Here is a 25,008-nt window from a genome sequence, read left to right on the forward strand (position 1 = left end):
GTATGGAAAATATACGAGGAGAACACACAGTAAGTACAACCATACTAATTAAATTATACCTTTGGAAGTTAGTTTTATGCTCCAGAGATGTACCTATCAACATCTAAGGTTGCTTAATGCGACCTCAAAAGCAGAATTAGTATTAGCACTTGTGGCTAACTTCATTTGCTTAATGTTTCAAAACTACTTAGGTCGTGAACACTTACACACGTCAGTCAGTTTTTCAAAACATTGAGCACAATGTTTAGCCATTAGAAGTGTAATTTGATTAGTGTTAGTTATACTAGCAATTTGCTTAGGTCAAAACTAAGAATAATTGTTTTAAATTAAAAGCCTTCTTTCTATGCAAAAATTATTTATTCAACAAAAGATAATATCAAAAGAAGTAGTAAATTAACCAAGAAATGAATTTATACATAAATTATAAGAACCAAAATATATATATAAATAAAGCAACTACAATCCATTCCTAGAATCGTAGACCAGTTTCTCATCCTAATCGTCGTCATAAACCATCCGTGGCGCAGCTACATTGTAACCCGCTTCCCCTTTTCATATAAACTATTAAAAATAATCCCGTAAAACATCCCTTGCCAGTGTAGGAACCAACATGTGCTAAAAACAGAACGATAGTGTGTGCTCTACCATATATAAAAGTGAAAATAGGAACACTGTATGAACAATATATCAATTATTAAATTCCACATTATCTAAAAAAATGTCACTGTAAAATATACGAGTAATACAGAGTCTTGATGACCCCGAAGCAAAGTACATTGAAGATTGAATGATAGCATTTTTTTCTTTGCTAACAGAAAAACTTAAAGAAAATATATTAAAACACTATGAAAAAATCAACGGAATGAACCACTTGGTTCAAGAATTCAAGGAACTTTTCTAGTGATTGTTTCGTTAGTTATCCCATTTTTTCCTTTAAGATATTCTCTTAAACTCTTAACACTAAGAACTGTAAAGATAAATATAACCAGGCTAAACATTTTCCTGTTTCATTTACTTAAAACAAAATGCACCGAAAGTCCTCTGTGCAGTGTCTATCATTATTAACTTTCGGACTTTTTTTTCTCACTGGTTTATATCACATTTCTCCTTTCAAATGAACCGCCTTCGACACCCTCAGTTTACTCTGTTGGCAGCTGACTTTGAATTCCTCATGAGGGGCTTGTGGCTCTTCATCGCATCCAGTGCATGCTGCCACTGCCAGCAGGTTCGGCAGAAGTAGCGGAAGCAGATCAGGTCTCTGCAGAAGTAAGGCCCTTGTTGAACTCCACAGGCAGAGCAGAGGGAGTCTTCCAGGTATGGATCTACCTGCACCTATAATTGAAGATCAATTTACATGTGTTACTATACAGTGTTTTCAGCCTAATTTTGACTTAAATTTAAATATTTTATAAATTAGTCCCCAGTTTTGGTAACTTGGTCTGTATGGCTTGTTGAAGTGTCACCAGATGGCATTCGTAGATTTATCTGGTTTCAACCAGTTATTGCTGCTGTGGACCGGTTGTCAAACAGTTGTGTAACAGTGCTTGCAGTAACATTCTTTACAATATTTTTATGATGCGAGGACATTCCTGGATCATGAGGACCCATTGAATGAATACTGCTTATTGCCATGGCCGTAGGCAAGAAAAATTTTCGGGGGGGGTTCATTCATAATTGTTCCCATGGGCGTCGCCATAAATTTGAATAATATAAATAATAACAATAATTATACAATAATAATTAAAATGTCATAATAATAAAACAATTTTATTCCAAAATAATAATAATAATAATTATTATTATTATTATTATTATTATTTTGGAATAAAATTGTTTTATTATTATGGATCATAATAATAATAATAATAATTATTATTATTATTATTTTGGAAAAAATTGTTTTATTATTATGAAATTTTAATTATCATTGTATAATTATTGTTATTATAATAATTTTATTATTATTATTTTGGAATAAAATTGTTTTATTATTATGAAATTTTAATTATCATTGTATAATTATTGTTATTATAATAATAATAATAATTATTATTATTATTATATCCTTAAGGGGGCTTACTCAATTCAGCAGATGAGTGAATATCGAGCACAAGTTTTTCTTGTTTTTGTTTTGTTTTTTTTACGTTTCGTACAGTGTGTACTGAAATGCACAATTATTATACTTTGTTATCAAATTTTAAGATACATTCAAGAAAAATCTCTAAAATTTAGATAGAAATTTTAGTCATAAAGTTTTTGTTGTTTGACCTTATAACTTAATTTTTGGAATTTTGAAAACAGTGGAACCAGTTACTCTCTTTAAAAACTTAGCCTGGTGCATGGATTGTAACCTCAATCGCGTAATGCGCTACGACACTGGAGATCCTAGGTTTGAACTCCTATCAAGGGGGATTTTCAACTTTATCGGACAGGGAATTTAAAAGTTGGAAATAAAATTTTGGGACAATCATAAGGGAATTTTCTGTGTATATTCCTTGTGACGCAGGAACTAAACTGGAAAGAGGACAGCATAAATGAAAATGGAGGGGTTATGGGTGGGATGCAATTCCGAGAATAAATCCTGTTTCACTCAACTTGCGGAATTCCAAATGTATGAAAATTCTAGCTCTATCGTTTCAACATTGTCTCCTTGTATTTGTGTGATGCTTCGAAAAAAATTTTGAAAATAGTTACAGATTTTGGTTTCTGAACTTCCATTAATCCAACATGTCAGATGTTTCGGGGGGGGTTTGAACCCTAGAAACCCCCCCTCTAAATACGGCCATGCTTATTGCTGGCAACTCATAGTTCATCAAAATTAAGGGTGTGCCTGATGCGGCATATTATATATTATTAATAAAAAAAGTTGCGCTTCTGAAGTGGGCAAGCTTTATTACAATGATGCCTGGGACTGAAGGGTTCTGAAAGGGGGGGGGGGAGTGGTTACAAAGCAGTAAACCTTATATAATGGGGATCTTTCTTATTGTCAGGCCCTTAGCCAGGAATTCTTTGTAGGGGGCGAAGTCAATCCTAGAGGGGGCAAATTTCTAATATATTGTGTCGCATTGTCGATATAGAAGGGTACACAGAGGCACTTGCCCCCTCCCCCAAAGAGATAAGTAACAGAAAAATGATATCTTGAAACTCAAACGAACAAAAAACTTCCAACCAACATCAAATAGCAATATTTGGATAATGACCTTTCCAGATTGCCAAAGAATACAAATATAAAGTTTAACATAAATAGGCTAATACGGACTGTATCTACTTGATATTTTCAGGTCGATAATGTTAATAGACTTAATATGTACCAACAGCTTTGGGTGCCTCTGCAGAACTGATTAAGGAAGCACTTTATAAATCATGCTTCATAATGATTCCCTCTAGTTTCCAGTATGCAAGATTTTTACACACACAGGAACCTAACTAGAATCCAACACCACCAGTGTGTTGTGTTATGCAAGAAAAATCTAATTAATTAATAATGGTTACATATTATCTACACTTTGATGAATTGTGTAAAAATTTGTAACTTTTTTTTGGACTTGCTAAAACATTAAAACATGGGTCCCTTAGTCCACCACGGACTCAATTTCCTTCAAAGGGGAGACTCTTGCATCACTACAGACAATGTTTGCCTACTGGTTACGTTAACTATTTTGCAAAATATTGTGTGAATTATATTATAGTTGAAATACAAGTTTTGACACCTGACAAACAAATAGGAATCCCTTTATTAATCAATTACTTCTATGATTTCAGTGTCATCTTAAGTTTCATAGAAAGAAATTGTTTTAATAGGGAGCAAATAATTTTACGGGGCACCATGGCATTCTGTAACATTTTTTTTTTCTTTTTCATATAGATTGTTTGGCTCCCAGGGAAGACTCCCGCTACCCCATAGTTATGGCTCTGAACTTTGACTATAAGAGAAAATTTTACGAAATTTATTTTTATTTGTATAAAATTTGAAATCGAGGGAGGGGCAATTGCCCCTCTATGCCCCTTGGCAGTCTGAAAGAAAAATGTGAGGAACACTTTAAATCTAATTCCATCATGAGTATCCAATTGTCCTGCTATTCTTAGATTCTCCTAGTCTTTTTTTTTTTTTTACTTCAATGTTTGCTTCTCCTAGAATGGACTTCCGTACAAGGTTTGAGGAGGGGACAATGCCCCCTGTGGTTGCGTCACTGTTTCAGAGTGTGTGTTTATCAATTTTACATCACTCATTGTTGCGATTAGCTAGAAGTGGCAGAAAAGCAACGCTAAGTAACAAAAATTTTATATCCACTTCCTCTCTCTCTACTAGGGATGGCCAAACGGATCCGGATCCAGTTCCGAAAGTTTCGGATCCGGTTCCAAAAGTTTCGGATCTGGATCCGGATCTGAAAATCTGGATCTGGGTCCGAGAGTTTCGTATCTCAATCCCATTATAATATTACCACATCTTAAAAGGTATTATGATCTTCGATTACAAAGAAATTTTTCATTAGTTAGTCCTACAAGAATTTTTTTTCAAGTGTTGTTCCTAAAATACTTTGTTACGCATCTGCTAACACACTCGTGCACAAATGTCCGAGGTGATTTTGTAAATGCCATTGAAACGAATATGTATTCATTCGAATGTATTGGAAATGAAAACACATAAATGTGATACATTCCATTCCAGGATGAAACCTTTAACACACATAACTAGATAGAAATGTTATACAAAAATTATACAATTGTTCTACAGTTACAGTTTTACAAATTAAAATAAAACATTATAATATATGCAGTGTTATATAATTACAAAGTGTAAAACTAACAAGGGAAGTTATGTAAGTGTCCCCCTCCGATTTCCATGAAACTTGGCAGTATAGTGGGGCCCAAATGAAGAAATACGTGTTTGTTTTTTTTGTTTTGGCAAAAAAATTGTTCTAGGGGGCAACTTCCTCTCAAATGTCAAGATGAGGACAAATTGAAGTGGGGATCTGACCCCTGTGTTCCCCTCCGATTTCCATGAAACGTGGCAGGTGTATAGAGGGGCCCGAAGGAAGAATTATGCGTTTTTTTGTTTCAGCTAAAAGACTGTTTTAGGGGGCAAAACCCACCTCAAATGTCAAGATGAGGACAAATTGACATGGGGATCATCTGACCCCTGTATCCCCCTCCGATTCCCATTTAATTTGACAGGTGTATAGAGAGGCCCTATGCCCCCTGTTTCTTCCTATGCCATATTTACGTGGTTTCGGGGTCAGATCCCCACTTCAATTTCTCGTCATCTTGACATTTGAGGGGGGGGGGGCTCTATACACTGCCAAGTTTCATGGAAATCGGAGGGGGAGACTTAGACCTCCCTAGTAAGTGTATTAATTAATTACAAATCGCGCACGCGCGCACACACACTATATATATATGTGTGTATGTATATTATATATATATATGTATGTATATTAGCAGGTAACAATATGTTATAAGCACATTCTTACTTTCCAAAGAAGCGCATGTGGGATGGCAAAACTGATCCTTATCCGAAAATTCCGGATCCAAAAGTTCTCGATCCGGATCCAAAAGTTCTCGATCCAGATCCGGAGCTGAAAATTCCGGATCCGAAAAATTTTAGGATCCGGAACCAACCGGATCCAGATTTCGGATCCGCCAGGATCCGGATCTGGCCATCCCTACTCTCTACCACATGAATCACTATTACCAAAAGGTAGACTTCGGAAACAAAAATTTAAGCAGTTCCAAATTCATAGCAACACATCCAAGAAAAACATACAAACACATTAGGCACCTTTAATACAAGACTTACTCAAAATGTCAACTATTCTAGATACTGAAAATTGCAAAAATCATGTTTTCTATATTTTTCACAGGGGGGAAGCAGTTGACCCACCTGCCCCCCTCTAACTACGGGCCTGCTTATTGTACACCATATTGAACAGTCATCTACTGACATCAGTGCAGAATACCTTTCTTGTTAGGTCTTAAGTTTAGTTTGCTTAGCATAAAAACACACTGCAGTTTTTTGTGGGTTTCACCAAAATGCATTATCTATGCTAAGAACTCTAAACCTAAGAAGAACATTTATCATGATGTCAGTAGAATACTGTTCAATATGGTGTACGATAAGCGATAATACATAATAGGGATGGGGACATGCCAATATTGTGCGCATTCTGTAAGATAGAGTTCAGCGTATCATCTTCAGTCTTTGGAGTAAATAAATAAATTCTGAATTTGAATGACTAAAGCAGTGAAACTATTGCAAATGATTGTGCCCATTGGAACTTGTGATCATCACAAACCACCACCTTAAAATTTCAGCTAACTTAACAGAACTTTTACAAGATTCGTGCCAAATTCCAACTGTGCAAGTTGTCGTATGGCATTTAGACCCCACAAGATACAGACTACAGAATAGTTTTGTTATTCCCCTTGTTTGACAACTTTGGCTGTGACAATAGTTGCACTTTTGATAGTTTTTGTGGCCTAGTTATGGGTAGGTTTTTAGTGAGAACTAAAATACACCTACCTTCTTGGTAAATTTAGGAGTTTTGATCTCTATGAAAGCTGCAGACACTGCCTTCATGTAGGACCTGTTGTTGTTGAAGGTGACACGACCTGAGCCTATTGGATACTTGTACTTGTCTGTGTCAATACCTGCAATGAAATTAAGTTCTTGGCATCACTTGTTCACACTATGTGTTAACATACCAGTTTTGTAGTCCTAAATTTTCAAATCTACTCTTATCCACATGGAAAATATTAAAAAAGATCATATGGAAGCTAGATTGCAGCTACCATGGGCAATTCAGGACAGATGTAAAAATTTGGACAAAACTGGTACGCATTGAGACACTCAGTTTTTAAAGGAGCATGCAAGTCAAATGACATAACAGTTGGGCTGAAAAGTTCGTAGGCTAACATAGTAAAAAATATTTGACAAAATTCGATTTTATTATTCAATATAGTTGCCTTCGAGGGCGATACAACGATTATAGCGGTCATACAATTTTTCGATGCCATTTTTATAGTACGATTTCTCTTTAGCCTCAAAATAGGCCTCAGTTTCGGCGATTACCTCTTCATCAGTGCTAAATTTCTTTCCAGCGAGCATTCTTTTAAGGTCTGCAAACAGGAAAAAGTCACTGGGGGCCAGATCTGGAGAATATGGTGGATGGGGAAGCAATTTTATTACAGTTGAATATCGCTAAACATTGCTCCGAATCATCAAAACGTTGTTGCTTTTGATCGATTGTGAGCACGCGCGGCACCCATTTTGCACACAGCTTTCACATGTTCAAATATTCATGCACAATATGTCCAACACGTTCCTTTGATATTTTTAAAGTCTCAGCTATCTCGATCAACATCACTTTACGATCATTTAAAATTATTTTGTGGACTTTTTTGATGTTTTCGTCGGTAACAGCCTCTTTGGGGCATCCACTGCATGCATCGTCTTCGATGCTCATTTCGCCTCATTTAAATTTAGCAAACCACTTCTCAACGGTTGATTTTCCTGGTGCAGAGTCCGAATAATGTTTATCAAGCCAAGCCTTGGCTTCAACAGTATTTTTTTCCCCCCAAAAGCAATGCTTTATTACACACGAAATTCTTTTTTATCCATTTTTTCACAATAACAAAAGCTGCTTCACTCACAATGCTATATCTCACGAACTAATTATCCGGCAGCTGTGAAATTTATACACGTATCTTTTGAAGGTTAGTACTAAGTAAAAATCACATGGATTTAATTCTAGTAACGCCATCTATGAGTCAGCCTACGAACTTTTCAGCCCAACTGTTACCTTCTAACTCCGCATCCTTATTGAACAAACTTGTCAGTTGTCAGAACAGAAACCCAAAAGGAAACTGCACACTTGAAAAGATATATAGTGCAGCTTCTTGTGTGTTCCAGTTCTGACAGGTAAGATTATCAGTTTATATTTACAAAATTAGTTCTATTGTAACTACAAATAGTCAAAGTGACTCACCAGCATACACAACTCCTCCAAATAAGTCATTCATGATGTGTGCAAGGCCTTCAGCATTCAGCATGCCGTGGAGTGCACCAACAAATACAGTCTTTTGGGGGTCAAGTTTCTGTGAGGTTGATCGTACAAAGTTACTGTCACTTATCATCCATGGTATGACCTGTACCTGGAAAACATCAATGATTACACAAGTTTCATTGTTCTAATGCCTTGGGCATGCTTAACAAATAACTTTCCATTAGAAACTATGATTATTAGGGGCCGGGACTATGTCCTATAAAACTGTAAAATATGTATGTAATTATGTCAAATTGGAAAATATATATCATGAAAAATTACAAATGTCAGAAAAATGCAGAAATATTCCCAGTAAAGTAAAAAATATGTACAGCAGTACTCTCGAATTTCTCCCATACCCGATAGAGTAGTAATGTACCGAATGTTATTTACTTTTGACTGATTTTTGTGAAAAGCGAAAAAGGCAAAGAAATGAGAACGAAACTTCTTTACTTCCCGTGCAACAATGAGAGAGAACATTATTCCTCAATAATGTTTGCATGGCTATCAATTGTTGGCGGGATAAAAAAAGTGGGGTATTATTGTTCTGTACTAAGAAAAGACTGCACCTTCTTCCTCCGTAATTTCCATATCCTGCCATCGACAATATGAACTATCCGTTGTGCTAAAGCTACGAAGAAAAAAATTATGAAATAACCGATTATATACGAGAGAATTACGAAATTATACAGAAATATGTCTTATTACAACAAAATTGAAGAAATATGTTGTAAAAACGTGAAATTGGTGAAGTATGTCAAAATATGTTTTGTCACGTTTGTCTATTTCGGCTGATTTTCATCAGTTATGTAAAGATCTCACCCTAATATTAGATCTGAAGCCAAATGAAAAATATGTTATAACGTCCCAGGCTCTAATGATTATGCTGCTAGAAAAATTTACAAAAATCTAGATTCTTCTGCAATCTAATATTTTAGAATTTAGAAATTCTGTGGTTTTGAAATTACATGCAATTTCAAAAATGTGTTTTGAACAAGCCCAGAAGCTGAGCTTTAGAAACAAAAATACAGTATAGTAGTAGTAACCTCGCAAAATATCCATACCTCTTTTGACTTCATCCTCCTAGAAGAAATTTTGAAGTACCAGTTGCCACCATTACTAAAATCATGTGTGCAGGCCTGTAGGAGTGCTTTCACCTGTTAGAAAAAACAAATAGAAAACATTGGAGTTTGATGCATGTGTGGAGAACCGATTTTTAAAATTAAGACACTCCCTTTTATTCCCAGATTAAGAAGGTAATGCCTTTACAGCATAGGATCTACCAAATTCTTCAAAATGTTCTGTTAAAAATTATTGCCAAACTACTAAATGTCCAATACTAAATTTAACAAGCCACCAATTAAATGAAACCATTGTTAATTAGTGCTACTTAACCAGGTTCTATATGGACCCTTCGAAAAATTACCAGTAATTTTCCATCCTTAAGTGTTTTGAAAACCCAAGATTTTAAAAATTACTGGTTTTCTTCCAGCTAGCCTTCTGTGATCACATAGTCCAGTGCTCTAGCAAGCAATACTGAAAATTTCATTCCGAAGAGAATTACAGCAATGAACAATATTAAATATTTAAGAAATACTAGTGACAAAAATGATCATGTGATTATGGCATTATGTAATGCAAGGTGTCTAATGAAGTTAACTTTTTCCTCAACTAATAAAATTTCTACACTGTGTGTATATAAAAAGTGAAGAGTTATGCAAGTTACCTGCTTTTCAGACTCAAAAATTATGTACACATAGCCCTTTGGTTGACTAGCAGCATGTTCCTTCCCTGGCCATTCCACGCGGATGCTACCAAACTGTTTAAAAGCACTCATTAAAGCAGTTTCTGTTATGTCCCATGGTACACCCCCTAGGAACACCTGAAAAAAAAAAAATACTGTAAATTATACAGATTTCATTAAGAGGAGCAAGCCTTTGGTCTTTACAGGAAAGTGACAAAATATCTGACATGTCCGTACAGAGTTTGAGTTACTGAAGAAAACTTACAAGTTGCCATGAAGTTACTTTTGAAAGAACCAAGCCCACTTTGCAACTTCTTTCTTCTGAATATTTATTGTTTTATAAAACAGAATTCTTAAAAATTGGATTATTTCAACTTTCGGCTAGAATTTTTCAGGACAATAGCAATACTCAAAGTGAAAAGTGAATGCAGGGGGATGTTGTCCCCAGTTAAGAAAAATTTCATAAAGCATCCTCCAGCTAGGATAATTTGCATAAGCATCCCAACTACTGCATGGACTCCCAAGTTGATCTCTCCCACGTATCCAATAACTACCAAGCATTCTCCAGTTAGGAATTTCCATTTCAAGCTGGATAATAGTTTGAACATTACTTGCTATATCTCGATATTTGCAATAGTTTTGTTGTGCATTAAACCTAGGCAAAGCAATGCATAAAAAGATCACCTAGAATACTGTGGGAGAAATACTGCAGAGTTTATAATACCATTTTGGATTGGAAGTTCATTGCAGAGTGTGTCCAAGGTCTAAAGAGCCTTCAACCCAACCTTACAGACTATGTATACTTATGTATATTTATAAATAGCTGAAGTACAAAATGCCTGGGAAAGGACAAGATAAAATTTATTTTTCCAAATACAATTTAAACAATAATATTAAATTCAGATGCAGTTAAAATTCTGCTAATGTTTATTATAGTCATCTGAACCCTAATGTAAATTATACATACCTTACATGAAAATGAAGGATTTTTGTGCATTCTGGGAGGTAGCTGACCACTCCATGTGCAAGTAGCATCATACAAAGCTGCAACAAAAGGGTTTTATTATTTCTTCTTTTAAAAACTGGTACACACATGTATCTTTGTTGTTCTTTGCAATTACACAATATTGTTTCTGTAAATTTGGCATATTGTAATTTTCAGATAGCATCCAAACTCAAAAGCACAACTCTTTGGCAATAATATTTGTACTTGGAAGTATTCTTTAACTGTTTTGAAAATAGAATCTTCAAAAGAAAAAATATAGTACATTAAATACTTTTATAATTTTTAGCCTAAAGTTGTGACATTGCTGTTAAAAATAAATTTTCTTAAGAAGCAATTATGTATCATTTGTTCCTTTAAAATTGCTTGAGAATTAGATGGAAAAATTGTTTATCTAGGATTTGAACAGAAGTTAAAGAGTGTGTGTGTATATACTTCGTTCTCAACGAAGTTATACCACTTCTGTAAATTTTGTGAAATCTAAAAATGTCCTCATTTAAAGTTTGTCATCTGATAACCCTAAGCTTAGTATACGAACAGAACTAACAATGCACACACACACATTTTTGTCCAGTTTTGAGATACTTCAGGAGATACTTACAAGCAGCATTTCTGTATATGCGAGCAGCCCTTTCCAAAGAGTTAGCTTCATGTCCGCTGACTGAGACTAGTGGGTTGACAGTCGGTGGCCACTGTTTATCCAGATGGTTGGAGATTGACTGTGGAGACATGCCCTGACCAGGATACTGAAGCAGCGATGACAGAAGGCTTGCATGAATAGACTGCTGGTTTCCCAGGCCCTGCAGACACTTCAGAGACTGTAACGGAGACAATGTTTGAAGTCCCTGGAGACCATGTAATCCGTGGAGACCATTGTAGTCATGTTCTGGTGCATTGTTTTGGGGAGAATACCCCAGAGAATGGTTCAAGACAGTGTTTGATGTAGTCTGAGGTGATGCACCTAATGATAAGCAATTCTGCAAAGAGATTAAGCCATGATCACTTTCAAGGACAGAAACAGTTTGAACAATTTTAGATTTCAGTCAGCAGAAAAATTACAATGGGGGGGAGGGGGAGTCATTAAATTTCATAATTTTGCACAAGGTTTTCCACCTGCTAAACAATTGTGTTCTATCATATTTAATACAGATGAGATTTGTTGTAATATTTAGTATTGTATGAAGTTTTCCACACCCATGGATATGGGTCTACGAAAATAAAGAATTTTTATTGTATTTTTATCAGAATATAGAAATCAGTAAAATTCAGATAATTTTACTGACTCAATATTTGGATAAACCCAACCTCCACGCCAAATTGGTTAGAGCATGCTATGATGCCATGCCAGGGGTTTTGGATTTGAGTCCTCCTCTGAATATGGGTGAACTTTGTGAGAGTATTACTCATGATAACACCACTCTTACTCATTGTTGTGAACAGCCAGAAAATGGCAGAAAAGTGACACTAAACAAATACAAAAAAATACAAATGTAAATTTAATTTCGTGCCACTTTTGAAATTTACTGGTTTTCTAAAGAAATTATTACTTTCTCAAAGTACACACACAGCATTTCAACTGGTTACATACATTAACGTAAGTTAGTTTTAAAACATTTGCAATTGTCTATTCATATTAAACTTTTGTAACAATATGACATTAAAAAACTTCTTACATCACGTGCTGGCAACAGTCCAAAAAGTGTCTTGTATAGTATTTGTGTTGTTTTTAACAAGAATTTTGTCCCAGTACTTAACTAGTACATATTGGTAAAAATTTCATCGCAGCCTGTTCCTTGTACTAAACTTTATTCTTAATAAGAGGGTGATTCAAATGAAAGAATTAAAAGTACAATAAAAATTGTAGGACAGACTATACAGCTCAAATTTACATGAGGTATCAACTATTATTTACAAAAAGACCAAGGCTGCAACACTAATCATGTGAGCTTCAAAACTCAATTTTTATTATTTTAAAGATGGCGCCTCCTATACACACTTGCACCAGTAAAGAGGAGTGGTTTCTTGACACCTCTCAGCCTAAAACTTGCAGAAATTTCTAGGCAAATGAAAATTCAATATCTTTGTGCATGCTTACCCCACCAGCAAGTTTACTAATGGAGCAGAAATTTCGACAATGGCCTCTGTTAGCAGCCAGATATGTGGAAAGGCCTTCACAATGGCTCATAAGTGACTGCACATGGACCGCTAAAGACTTATTCTTTTTAAGATATGTAAGCAGTAAGTCAAAGGTATGAATGTAGATCAGCAATAGCTCTGTGCTAAAATGCAGCAAAATTGTGCAACCCTACATACAGAAATCTACTAGATAAGAAAACTAATTAAGGTCTTAATTTGAATCACCCTCGTACACATTTTCAGGGCATGGAAAGTTATTTTAAAAAAATATCAACATGCCAGTTGTAGTTGTCTACTGAAGCAGTTGTGAATGTAATGCCAAATTTGGGCAGGAAAAAAAATAAACCCAAGGCTATCAAAGTTTTAAAATTCATTCATTGTTTTGTGGATCAATCCTTTACTAAAACTGTATTCTGTATGAAGTAGACATTACATATTACCTTCTGAAACACATTACAAGGTGGCCACTCTAGGATGATGATAAAATTCAAGTATAACTGCTGGTTTTCAAGGAGAACTTTCCAAAAATTCAAGGGTATACATGCAGATGTTCTCTCTATTTCAACATTATGTATTACCACCTCTCACCACCCACACAAATATATTAATATAAAGGGTCTGAGATTCCAATGTATCCAAAAATTCTAATGCAATTCAATTGAACGAGATTATATTTGCATACTCAGACTAGAAATACATCTACAAAGAAGTCACAAATGTTACAGGAGGTAGTAATCTGAGAAATTTTTAATTGTATAAGAATTTCAAATTTACCTAATCAACTTCAAGATATCTTACCTTGCAATAATCTTCTGTGTCACAAAGATTGTTTTGCAAAGGACACTAAAAACTAAACAGATTAGTTTTATTTTCCTTCCTCGATAAAAATAAAAGCTAAACTAAAAAACTTTCCTCAAGTCATTAATAAATATGGATTAATTCAATGTGAATTGGTTTAATAAAAGTTGCAATTTCTCACGTCTACAGAGAAAAATTCAATCAGAATTAACCTATAATTTCCGGAGTCAATAATTCAAAATTCCAGGAATTCCTGGTGAGTAGCTACCCTGACATACTGAACTTAATTTCTGAAACTTACCATAAGGTCTGAAAGATTGCTGTCAATACTGCTGACGCCACTTGTACTGGCATCTGAATCTGCAGGTGAAGTTGAGCGTGAACCACTGCACCCCATTATAAAAGGCTGCTCAAACATTGGGCTACTTCGATCACTGTAAGGAAATTAATGCTGGAGTTACATTAACCAAATTTCAATACATACAATATGGCTAATCTCTCTTGTACCAATACTACAAGTTATAAATATTGCCCAAATTTCACATTTTCTCTAAAGTTTTTTAGCACATGCCCCAGGAAAACTTAAAGAGATGTTCCACTGAATCTATTACAAATACGTAGAAACTTTTTCAATAAACTCTTCCAAGTTTATTACATGCAAGATTTGTAGAACACTGGAATCTTAATTTCTGCAAGCCTGAAGAAACCTATTTTTTGTGCCAAGCATGTAACCGGTGTTACCGCAGGTAACATCAAAATGTAAAGAAATTAAAGTTTTTTTTTTTCAATAAAATAACATTGTTAAATCTGGACTACCCTTTCACCACTGGAGGAGGGGAATTCTGTCATCTGCTCACCACACAAACTTCAAACTGACCAAAGAAATGTGTGGTCCTTCTTCCACTTTCCACCTCTTTGCAAAGAAAGAGATATGGTAGACAAGGCTACCACTATTCACTGGATTTTTGCGGTAACTCCTGAGTGGTAGTTCTTTCTAGGAGTGATTGTGGCTAATCCATCGAGCAGATTTAAAAAAAAATCTAGAACAAAAGGTTTGGGGGGGGGGGGATATGGTAACGTATGATGGCAGGTAACAATTTTGAAAAGTCACGCCATGCCACTAGTGCCAAGTTAACACTGTTATTGCAAAGTCAAGCAATTAGATAACCCACATTTTTTGACAAGTTAAGACCTTTTTAAATCTACAAAATTTGGAAATTGTGTAATATTAAGACTACTCTTAATTTCAGATTACCATGTGATTTCCCAAAGTTTAAAGGAAGTTCACATCAGGACACATGTACTCTACAGCAAGAAACACATTATCGGATGAACAGTGTCAACATACAAACTTGATACTGGTAGTTTTAACAAATTTGGTACTTCATTTCAACAATATTCTGCATTAGCATTTGAAAAAGTTATAAGCTTAAGAACAATCTTTACTTTGTACCTATTGTTTACGTATTTGATTTTTTGTGCCACTGTGCAAGGTGTTTTTTTAAGTAAGACCAGCTTTCCAAATATGAGATTGAAAAAATATCAACTTATACACAAGATCTTGTACCTGTATGGAGGTGATCCCCTATGTACTGTCCTGTAGCTTGGAGATGAGGGTGTGGAGGATGTCAGTGGAGTATCTGAGAAACTCCTGTGAAGAATCTTTAGAGGAGTCGTCACTTCAGAGTACTTACTCTCTTCAGCCTGCAGAACAAAGCATTGTTAATTACACAACTGACTGGAAACTGGTATAGTGGGATACATAAATATTGCTCGGCAAATTGTCCACCCCTTGCACTAAGTGTTTTTCAAGAATGAATTTTTATGTATGATTGCGCAGAAGTTGTCAGCAGTATACAAGCATAATTTTATATTAGCCATGCGTAAAGATTCTAAACAGACACATGTCTTTACAAGAAAGATGTATCATGTCATTAAAAGATTAACAGAGGTAAAATTGCATTTTTTGACTTTAGTGCTTTTCCCCCTGAACAGCCTATATATTTATGTATATTCTGTATTCTTTGTACTCTGACTTTCCAATTTCTCAAGTCGTCAAATGAAATAGCCTGCATAGCTACTGTAAGTCATCAGAGATGCACCGTTTACTGTTACAATTTTACACTGATCAATATAATTTGTCCCTACAGAGAAAGTGGAAAAGTCTTTTCTGTGTGTCTTGAACCTTATTCTTTTTGGATTTAAGTCTACATTGATGGACACTATCTTCATAACCATTGAGGTTTGAGATGCACAACTGTGTCAGCAGACTTCCATGGCACAATGGTTAGCATAGTATGCTAACCTGGACTTCAATCACAGCCTGGGCATTCTTTGTGAGAGTCCCTTCATCATGCATCCTCATCTTGAGATTAACCAAAACTGGCAGAAAAGCAAAGTAATTAAACCAAATCAATCAATCAAGCAAGCAAGCAAGCAAAGTTTATAAATGCAACCAAGAGGAATGAACTAGTGTTATCAATATTTTTAGGCACGCCCTTTTATCTCTGTAAGGTAGGTAAAGTTTCCTGTGCATATAGCACCATGCCATGAATGCATATTTAGGGGATGGGGGGGGGGGGGGGTTTGGACTAAAGATGCGTGATAAAAAGAAGCTGGACGTTTCGTTCCAGATCGAAAATACATCTGAGTCATGTCTCGCCATCTGCGCTCTCTCTGCCGAGCAAAACTGGACACACTGTACCTTCATGCTTGGAGCTGGCTGAATACTGTTTTGTCGTATCTCCACTTTCAGTCAGACATGTTCCTTACAGGTTAATACGTCACGTTCCGAAGTGATTTATCTGGCTGTCAAGTGGTATAAATTATCAACTTTAATAAAATGTTTGCACAAATCAGTACTCAAAATCCACACAACAACCTTATCAGCTTTCCTGCATAGTCAATGTAGGTGGGCATATGACTAGGGATTGCCCTTTTATAAAGAAAAAAAATATTTCCGGAGGAAAAAAATAGGGGTGTGCGGGACATTTTTGGTCGGGACGGGAATTTTTTCTAATCCCGACATTCGGGATGGGAAAAAAAAAATCACCACTTCCCGACAAAGTCGGGAAAATTTTGGGACGGGAAATGTTCGAAATTTTCCGAAGCTCTGAAAATCTCGAATTCTACAAGTCATTTTCAACTTAAGTGATTGTTTTTGCACTTCTGGAATAAAAACAAACAATTTCCGATAAGTTCTAGACACTTGCAATGCAGAGAACAAAGAATTAACAACTTTTTAAAATGACCATTCGGTATTTCCCGACTGCTCGGGATCCCGAAAAGTCGGGATCGGGACGTGAATTTTTTTCCCGGTCCCGACTTTTCAGGATCCCGCACACCCCAGAAGACCTTAGTTTTGCGAAAAAAAATAGTTGAGTTTAGATTTAATTTTTTTTTCCAAAAAAATTTTATATTTCTTTTTATTTTGTAAAGGCTTTTTCGATTTTGAATTTTTCGAAAAAAGTTTCTATGCCTACATACGACAAAATAGTGTTCAGACGGCAATGTGTCTAGTTGTAGTGCGAGATTGATAGACTGGTCATCGAAGCTGATGTATGAATAAGTTAGTATCGGGGTAAGTTCTCTTCTATGTACGAATTATTGCCTCAGCACCAGGATGATTCCAAAGACACCTAGTTTTCAGGCTCCAGACACCCTTAATACATAAGGTCAGACAAAGACATCCAAATTGGGACTGAACAGACAACAATTGCTCACTCGAGCGTGTACAAACTTCGCTGCCTGCGGAGCTAGACATCACTGCTGCACATAGGAGACGTGTGTGTTGCGGTTCTGGAAGGGTGCCCGATTCGATATTCGGTACGCAACAAAAGAGGGCAACTCCAGCCGCAATCTTGCATGCGGATTTCTGGGAAGTAATCCGACGTAAACAGTGGCCTGTGTCGAATCTTAGTTTTTATGCCCATTTCATGAAGAGATAGACTAGTAGCAACTGGACCACTGTGCCTCAATCCGGAACCCTCCGATTGGAAGACGGGATCGTTGCTACAACGCCGTCGGGGAGAGACCGCATTTGGTTTCACCTTCGATATAAAAACAAAGTTTAAGGTGTCTTGAAAGTATAAGCTAGGGACGGCTTAAGATAAAATTTTCACTGGCGAAGGATTTCTGGCACCCTCTACTTTTCACCCCCCCCCCCCCATCTTTCTACCCTGGTCGTCCTACTTCTCGCCTTACTCCAATAAAAAAACGACCATGATTATTTTTCGCCATTTAAACCTTAAATATATAATGACCTTTATGTTTAAAATACTTAAAGAACACGTTTATAGTAGACATTGTCTACCTACGTACATAATGACATCAAAATAACAGTAACCTCTCAGCTTAAATGTTACATGATTTTGCAATATACCCATGGACGTCCGCAGGATTTTTTCCAGGGAGGGGCAAGGAAGGTATTTTTTTCCAAGGGGGGGGGCAAACAAGGCACATTTTCTCCAAAAATAGTGTTCCATAAAAAACCATTACTTAAATTTGAATTTATGATGTTCATGTAATAACACATTATTGTGGTTAAAATTAAATTATGTGTGTGAAATACATAATTTTTTGTTTACTTTCATTTTCCAGGGGGGCCGCGGCCCCCTTAGCCCCCGCTTCCTAACGCCCATGAATATACCTACTTATTATGTTATGCAGCAGTAGCTTTAATTCTTGTCAACAATAAATCCAAATCTTTTTAAAACATTTAGCCACGCACTTTGTAGAGTCCTCAAAAGTGCTGCAATTCAATTATTTTTAAGAAGAATTAATTACTTCATGTAATTAGTCTTTAACACTACTTAAAGTGAAAACTCTTCTAATTTGACAAAGTTAAAATGAGTGCATTGAAATTGCGCTGTATAAATTACACGGCACTACAAAATTGTTGGCTATACACGCCGTTATATGCACCTCGTAAAGCTCGTTAAATTTCGTATCTCGTCGCCAGTTTGTCAGTAGACGCCAATGTCTATGTTAGCAGTTCGGCATCAAGCATGGAGACATATTTCGCATCAGCAATCTTCATTGCGACGGAAAGAAGTTTATCGATCTTAAGACTGACCGTGAAATGAAGTCTTAGGCCGCGAATCTTGTCCTTCCGTCTCCCCCCCCCTCCTTTCTCTTTTCCGCTCATGAGTTCAGGTGAACGTGATTCGCAAGGGAATCTGAGGGGGAAACTCCAGACTCGTTGCCATGACAACCAATGAAGCTTGTTCGCGCGTCTAAGGACATTGAGAAGAGATCGCTGGAGGACACGAGATGTGTAAATATGCACAACGTTCTAGTGCGGCAAGTAAAAAAACTCAATATAGCTATATATATAATTACATAATCTCTGAACATTTTTCGCCAAGACAACCGCATCCGACAGTCTAGGGAACAGTATGTACGCAACAGGTATCGAGTGGTTAGGTGTCAAGGTCTAGTCCGAAGCACTCGTTGAGCGACTGTTCATTTTATCAATCAAAACTTAAATTCTGCAATTAAACAAACAGAAGTAACTAAAGTTTGAGTTACTAAACTAACGTTTATCTCATCAGAGAAGACACTCAAATAAACAAACCCTTTCAAGTAGTGCACCATACAGAAACTTTACACTTTCAAGCAAACTAGGCCATGACGACCGGACCTACAGCCAGATTGATCCTGTGTGGGGTCGTGCGTTGTCCTGCAAGTGCCCCTTCACAGCCTCAGCTTCCATTAATGGCGTGTCATATTTTAAAGTTCATTGTGTAAATTTAAGAAAACCAGAAATAGGTGTTAAAGGTAAATCTTAGAGGTAATAAGAGTGTCCGCAGGACTTTCCCGAACTTTCATGAAATGATTCAGGAGAGAGTTTCACTACAAATGGCCATTTTGCAAAGAAACATGTGCGGCATGGACAACAAAGAACTTCCACTTTTTCTTAGAATTAGATATTGTCAAACCTACCTAATATGTAACAAATTTGTATTACCGCGACATTGAAAATTAGTGGTTACTCTTTGTTGTGTCTAAGTTTAAATTCAGAAACACTTGCTGTGACGTAGGAACATTTCCCGCAACAGTAAGGAATCTAGTTAATCAAATTTATAATTGATGTTTGAACCCTTCAGAAATCATACTTCATAGGCTGTGATGTTAATGTCTTACTTGATCCTCCAATTTCCTCCAAGGTCTAATAACACAGATGAAACAATTCAATGACATGTTTGTACAAATGTAAGAGTGCTTTCTTTCACTTACCTGGTAGCTCCTTGTGTTTGTGCTGTTTGGCGTAGAGCAGGAGGAGCCATAGGAGGAATGCTGCCCGAGTCCACTTGAATTGCTAACACTGTTTGTGTTTGTGTTGCCTACCAGGCCGCCACGAGGCATGTTCAGGCCCAGCAAGTCACTTATGGACATAATGGAATCTGGAAGGAAAACAAAACCCTTTAGTACACTGAAAAATTTATGGACTGACAGGGTGGTTCAAAAAGCAACTTCCGTAATTTACAAGAAAATATAGATAAGATTCTCACGTGGTGAGCAACCACATACAGAAGTATGTAGAAAAAATTTGCACGTATTTTTTCCTGCATGTGACATGACTGACTCGTTGAGCAGCTTCATCTCAAGCTATGCTCTTAACGCACTATGTATTTTTGTATTGTCTTTAGTGAATGAATGACTTGTTTTATTTTACTTTTGGCTAACCGAGAGGATTAGGAATGGTTGCGATATGAAAGGACAATCAAACGCTTATAGACGACGCAATACAGGCCCGACGGAGGATTATACTGGCTGAGAGACCAGATGCCAAAGCCTCGTTACTGTATGCAGTGGAAGGGAGGTCCAAGTTTGGATGTCTTCAGAACTGTTCACCCCGTGTAACAAATTTGAGTGCCCCGAGATAATGCCCTTCGCACCCATATTTTTCTGGTGCAGTCACTGCAGTAGTTCCAGACATCTGACAAAAACAGTTCTTCTAGATTTCTTAAGTGTCCTGAAAAACCAGTCACAGCACTTTAATCACAAAATATTCAAAATTAAAGAAACTTATGAAATCTTTTGTATTTTGAGAAATTTGGGCGAGTCTGCTTTTGCTTGTTGCCTCCCATCAACAAAATTACAGTAATTTGAGAAGGTGTCCCCATGCTGAAATATTCCACAAAAGATTGATTCATTGGCTTTATTTTACTTCGCTTTTTGTGCCACTTTTGACTAATTTGGCAAGATGACGATGAAATTTATGAATAGACAAACATCCATGCCGGGGTTCGAACCCGGGACCCTTGGTATTCCGCAAAAGAAAGTTAAATAACACTGCTGAAGTTCTTATCAAGAATTGAGCCCATTCTGGTGGAACTGCAACCAATGATAACTAAAGAATACGCTAAAAGCTTTTCATATGCCCGTTAAAAGCTGGCATGGCGAAGGGTTATTAGGACGATGGTGACAAAACAGCTGAAAGCAGGAAAACGCGACACCACTGATTAGACAGTCGCCGCAAACTTGAAACTCAGCAATGCGACTATCTTGTTCCGTATGCACAAACTACAGAAATGCAACTATTCTTAATTGTGTGTGTGTGCGCATTGTTTGCTGAATCATACTTTCATAAAACATTACGTTTGAATTAGTCTCGAGGGGGGGTTCACGGGTTATCAGGGGAGGCTTTGTGAACCAAGTCCATTTTTCGAATGTTTAACAGCATTACTAACTCTCTAGCCTTCTTAAACCCGAAGGTTCATGGCTGCAGCAACACAGGCCTTCCATCTGTCCCTATCCTGAGCAAGATCTATACTCTTTTCCATCTCTACAGATTTATTTTAGGTCCACCTCAACCTTCTCAATCCTTGTCTTTGCCTTCCTACTTCTCTTACCATCAGGTTTCCCAACAAGAATCCTGTAAACTCTTTTCCTCTCCCATTCGTGCCACATGGCCTGCCCACTTAAGTCTTTTTGATTTAATCATTTTAATAATATGTGGACATGAATACAAATTATGTAGTTCTAAATTATGTAACCTTCTCCACTTACCTGTCTCCGTTTCCCTTTTAGGTCCAAATATTTTCCTAAGGATCTTATTTTCAAATACTCTTAATTTATGTTCCTCTTTCAATTTAACAGCATTAAATTAAGGTAAATCTGTGTGTGTGTGGGGGGGGGGGGTCATTAAGTTACATAACATTTAGAAATCCAAAATACTACATTTTTTCTTCTAAAACATCGCTTGAAGTGTAAATTGACAGTTACTAACATCACATCACCCCTTACTACTACTTTTCATGATTCAGATATTTATATCATACAAGGAGAAATCCACAATATTCATAGTGCCTACCGTACAATCCACCCCATGAAAACCTTCGAAACTCTAAAGAGAATCTTCTAATTACTTGCCGTACCTTAGACTTAGCCTACTCTTATTTATAAGATGAACGAAAGTAGTAGCTGCTGTTCTGGGAATTTATCCTTCATCAAAGTTGTGAGCAAAATAATGTGTGCTGTCTACATTTTCACTCTTCACTACCTAACGTTAAGGGGGCTGTCGGAGGTTCCAGGGAGGCTCAGCCACCCCTGGCCCCTGCCTGGCCACGGGCCTGACTCACATCAGCCATATTGATCAAGATATATTTCAGATAATGGTGCAAATTTTCCGCTCTCTGGCAGATATAGTGTAAGGATAAATTTTGGCACTGTCTCAGGCTAGTCTAATATTGTAGGTGCAAATCTGTCCAGTCACCAAATGCACAGTATAAATAACAGTGTCACTGCACAGACTTCAACAGTGTATAGAAGGTCATTAAGGCAAACCGATTTTCTTAGTTTTATGTTACTCCTCACGCCACGAGACAAAAAAAATGGACTATCCTGAATATGTATGGAAGCACCCAGTACATGTTCACAATTGTTACTAATAGACTGACATTGCAGTTATAAACAATACATAACCTATCGATAAAAGATCAGGCAGATATCCGCATCGTATGTAAACAATTTTCTCGAACAAGACTAGTCTAGTTCTCATTTCGATTTTTACAAGCACATGTGTGTATCTAGCACCCCTAGTGGCAGACAATATTGAACGATGATTCCAGGTTCGAGTCCTGGCCTACAAATTTGTTTTCCTTTTGAGTGTTCCAACGATTTCTTGCAATTTTACCATTGTCGCGATCACCAAGGAGTGGAAGAAAAGCGACGCAAAATGCGAAAAGTACCTCGTATTAAGAACAAGGTAAAAGTTGTAGTTGCAGTTTTAAAGTTTTACTGTAATCAAACCACCGGCAACAGTGGCGGCGATTGGGTGCCAAATCGGGGGGGAGGGGTGTCAAGGACAGTTTCTTGGTATTTGTAGACAAGATTTGGCATTAAGAGCTGCTAGTGCGAGGGCAACAAGTGGGAGACTAAGGCAAAAGCTCCCTTGCCCCTCATAATCGCCGCCATGGACTGGCAACCAAAAGTAAGTAATCTTTTTCTGAATCTTTACCCTATATTCCTAAATTAAGGAGTTACTTAGTTTACAGATATTCAGGTACTAGAATAAGCGTTTGTGTGCGTGCAACAAAGAAAGCTCAGACTGACGCGCCACCCAGCAGTGATAAGATGAACTCAGCATTGTTTAAATTCTTGAACCTCGCATCGCATAGAAGTTGAATTTGAGTTCCTGTATCCTTGAACTTCGCCAGCAAGTGGATTTTCGTTCATTTCCCAGTTTTTCTTAAGTTATTGGGGGGGGGAGGGAGCTAACTAAAGAAGTCTGCCCCCGCCCTGGCAGATAACGTCATTGTTTCGCACTCAAGTCACAAAGACTGCAAAACTATGGTACTTGTAGAAACGTCCACTAATTAAGAACGATTTATAAATGGGATCCTAAAATATGCAGATTGAAGTGCGACCGTAGCGGTTATGCAAGAGCTGTGATCTTCGAAAGGTAAATATTTAAAATGAGGAAAAGGAATGGGAGGGGGGGGGGGTCCACCTGCATTGCGTTAGTCCCGTCCTCATTGTGAATGTTAAGCAGCAAAATATCGCCAGAAGTTGCCAAGTCCGAAACGCTATCGATTGTGCTTTGCACCAAACTAGTTTATGTTATGGAGACCCTGGCACAGCAACAGACTGCGTTGTGTTCGGGAACTGGGAAGCAATTCATAAACCAGAATAATTCCTGGCGGATGTATACACCCAGATTCTGAACTACTTTCTTTGATTATTCAATCCGGCGAACCAGAATGGCCTTGCGACTCAAGACAATTGTACAGTCGCGGACACTTCTGGTTTACAATGACCCATTAAAAATATCCGTGACTGTACAAGTGTTTGCATTAAATCGGACTACTTGTCAGCCTAGATAACAGAGTACTGCATGGAACCCACGCTCGAGTATGCTACAATGGAATACAATTTTAATGTGACAACAATTGTACTCACGATATTTATATAAAATATCCGTCTTGGTAGTTTCAGCCAGGGTGCGAAATCATTTAAGACTGGTGGGGGAGAAAGATCTTAACCTACAAACCCCCTCCCCCACAAACAAATTATACGACATACATATTTATAAAGTTATTAAAAGTAAAAATAAATTACTAAATGAAATTATTAAATTAGTAATTAAAAATAGTATTATTAATTACACACAAAGAAATACATTTGTTACTTTTATGTATATCAGATATAATGTAGCAAACTACTTCCTTTACTAACTGGTTCAAGATGTTAAATTATGAAATAGTTGAAGTGGTTTTATTATCTGTGTTTGCTTTATTTTAATATAAATCAATTAGATTTCATAGTTATTGTTTTGCATTCTTGATTTACTTTTATTGTGCGTATTGGTGTAGATTTGTTAATCTCTTGAGAGAAAAAGCAAACAGTCACAACTACACTAATTTGTGTATGTTTGCGATATTATTCTTAGGACAGTAGCTATATTTGAAATTAAAAGTAATTGCTTATCTTTTTTTGTTGTAACACAAACTCTCCCCCCGGAAATTTTGGATGGGGGATTTTCGAGGCAAAGATTGTTGGTGGGGGAAATCCTCCGTCTCCCCAAGGATTTCGTACCCTCATTTCAGCCCACAATCATTCATTTTTATATATCACTGTAATGGTAAGAGACTAAACTACATTTTAACATTGAGATGATTAGTTATGTTTCAATTTCACCGAGTCTCACTTCACGATCCATATTTGAAGGTCAACTACCAGAGACAAATTACAGTTATACGTGTACTTCGAGCGTATACAGCTAGTTTTGCCTGTTCGAGCAAGGAAGCTCTCGATTCCTTACGCTATCTGACGTCGTCCGT

At 36.8% G+C, this 25,008-nt stretch overlaps 1 protein-coding gene across 1 annotated transcript in view; it reads right to left on the reverse strand.

The window, feature by feature from the left end:
• Positions 1 to 323: 323 nt before the first annotated feature.
• Positions 324 to 25,008, reverse strand: part of orb (polyadenylation element binding protein orb) — a 68,189-nt gene continuing 43,504 nt past the window's right edge. Inside the window, exons 3-12 of the mRNA XM_083111089.1 lie at positions 19,961 to 20,127; positions 15,291 to 15,427; positions 14,025 to 14,157; positions 11,391 to 11,766; positions 10,754 to 10,830; positions 9,769 to 9,924; positions 9,107 to 9,199; positions 7,986 to 8,151; positions 6,521 to 6,648; positions 324 to 1,332 (exon numbers count right to left, since the gene is read on the reverse strand). Of these exons, the coding sequence (XP_082967215.1) occupies positions 1,135 to 1,332; positions 6,521 to 6,648; positions 7,986 to 8,151; positions 9,107 to 9,199; positions 9,769 to 9,924; positions 10,754 to 10,830; positions 11,391 to 11,766; positions 14,025 to 14,157; positions 15,291 to 15,427; positions 19,961 to 20,127 (1,631 nt within the window). The 3' untranslated portion in view covers positions 324 to 1,134. The remainder of the gene's footprint in view (positions 1,333 to 6,520; positions 6,649 to 7,985; positions 8,152 to 9,106; positions 9,200 to 9,768; positions 9,925 to 10,753; positions 10,831 to 11,390; positions 11,767 to 14,024; positions 14,158 to 15,290; positions 15,428 to 19,960; positions 20,128 to 25,008) is intronic.

The sequence above is a fragment of the Lepisma saccharinum genome, chromosome 24, assembly GCF_977018435.1.
Source record: "Lepisma saccharinum chromosome 24, izLepSacc3.1, whole genome shotgun sequence".
Classification (NCBI taxonomy): domain Eukaryota; kingdom Metazoa; phylum Arthropoda; class Insecta; order Zygentoma; family Lepismatidae; genus Lepisma; species Lepisma saccharinum.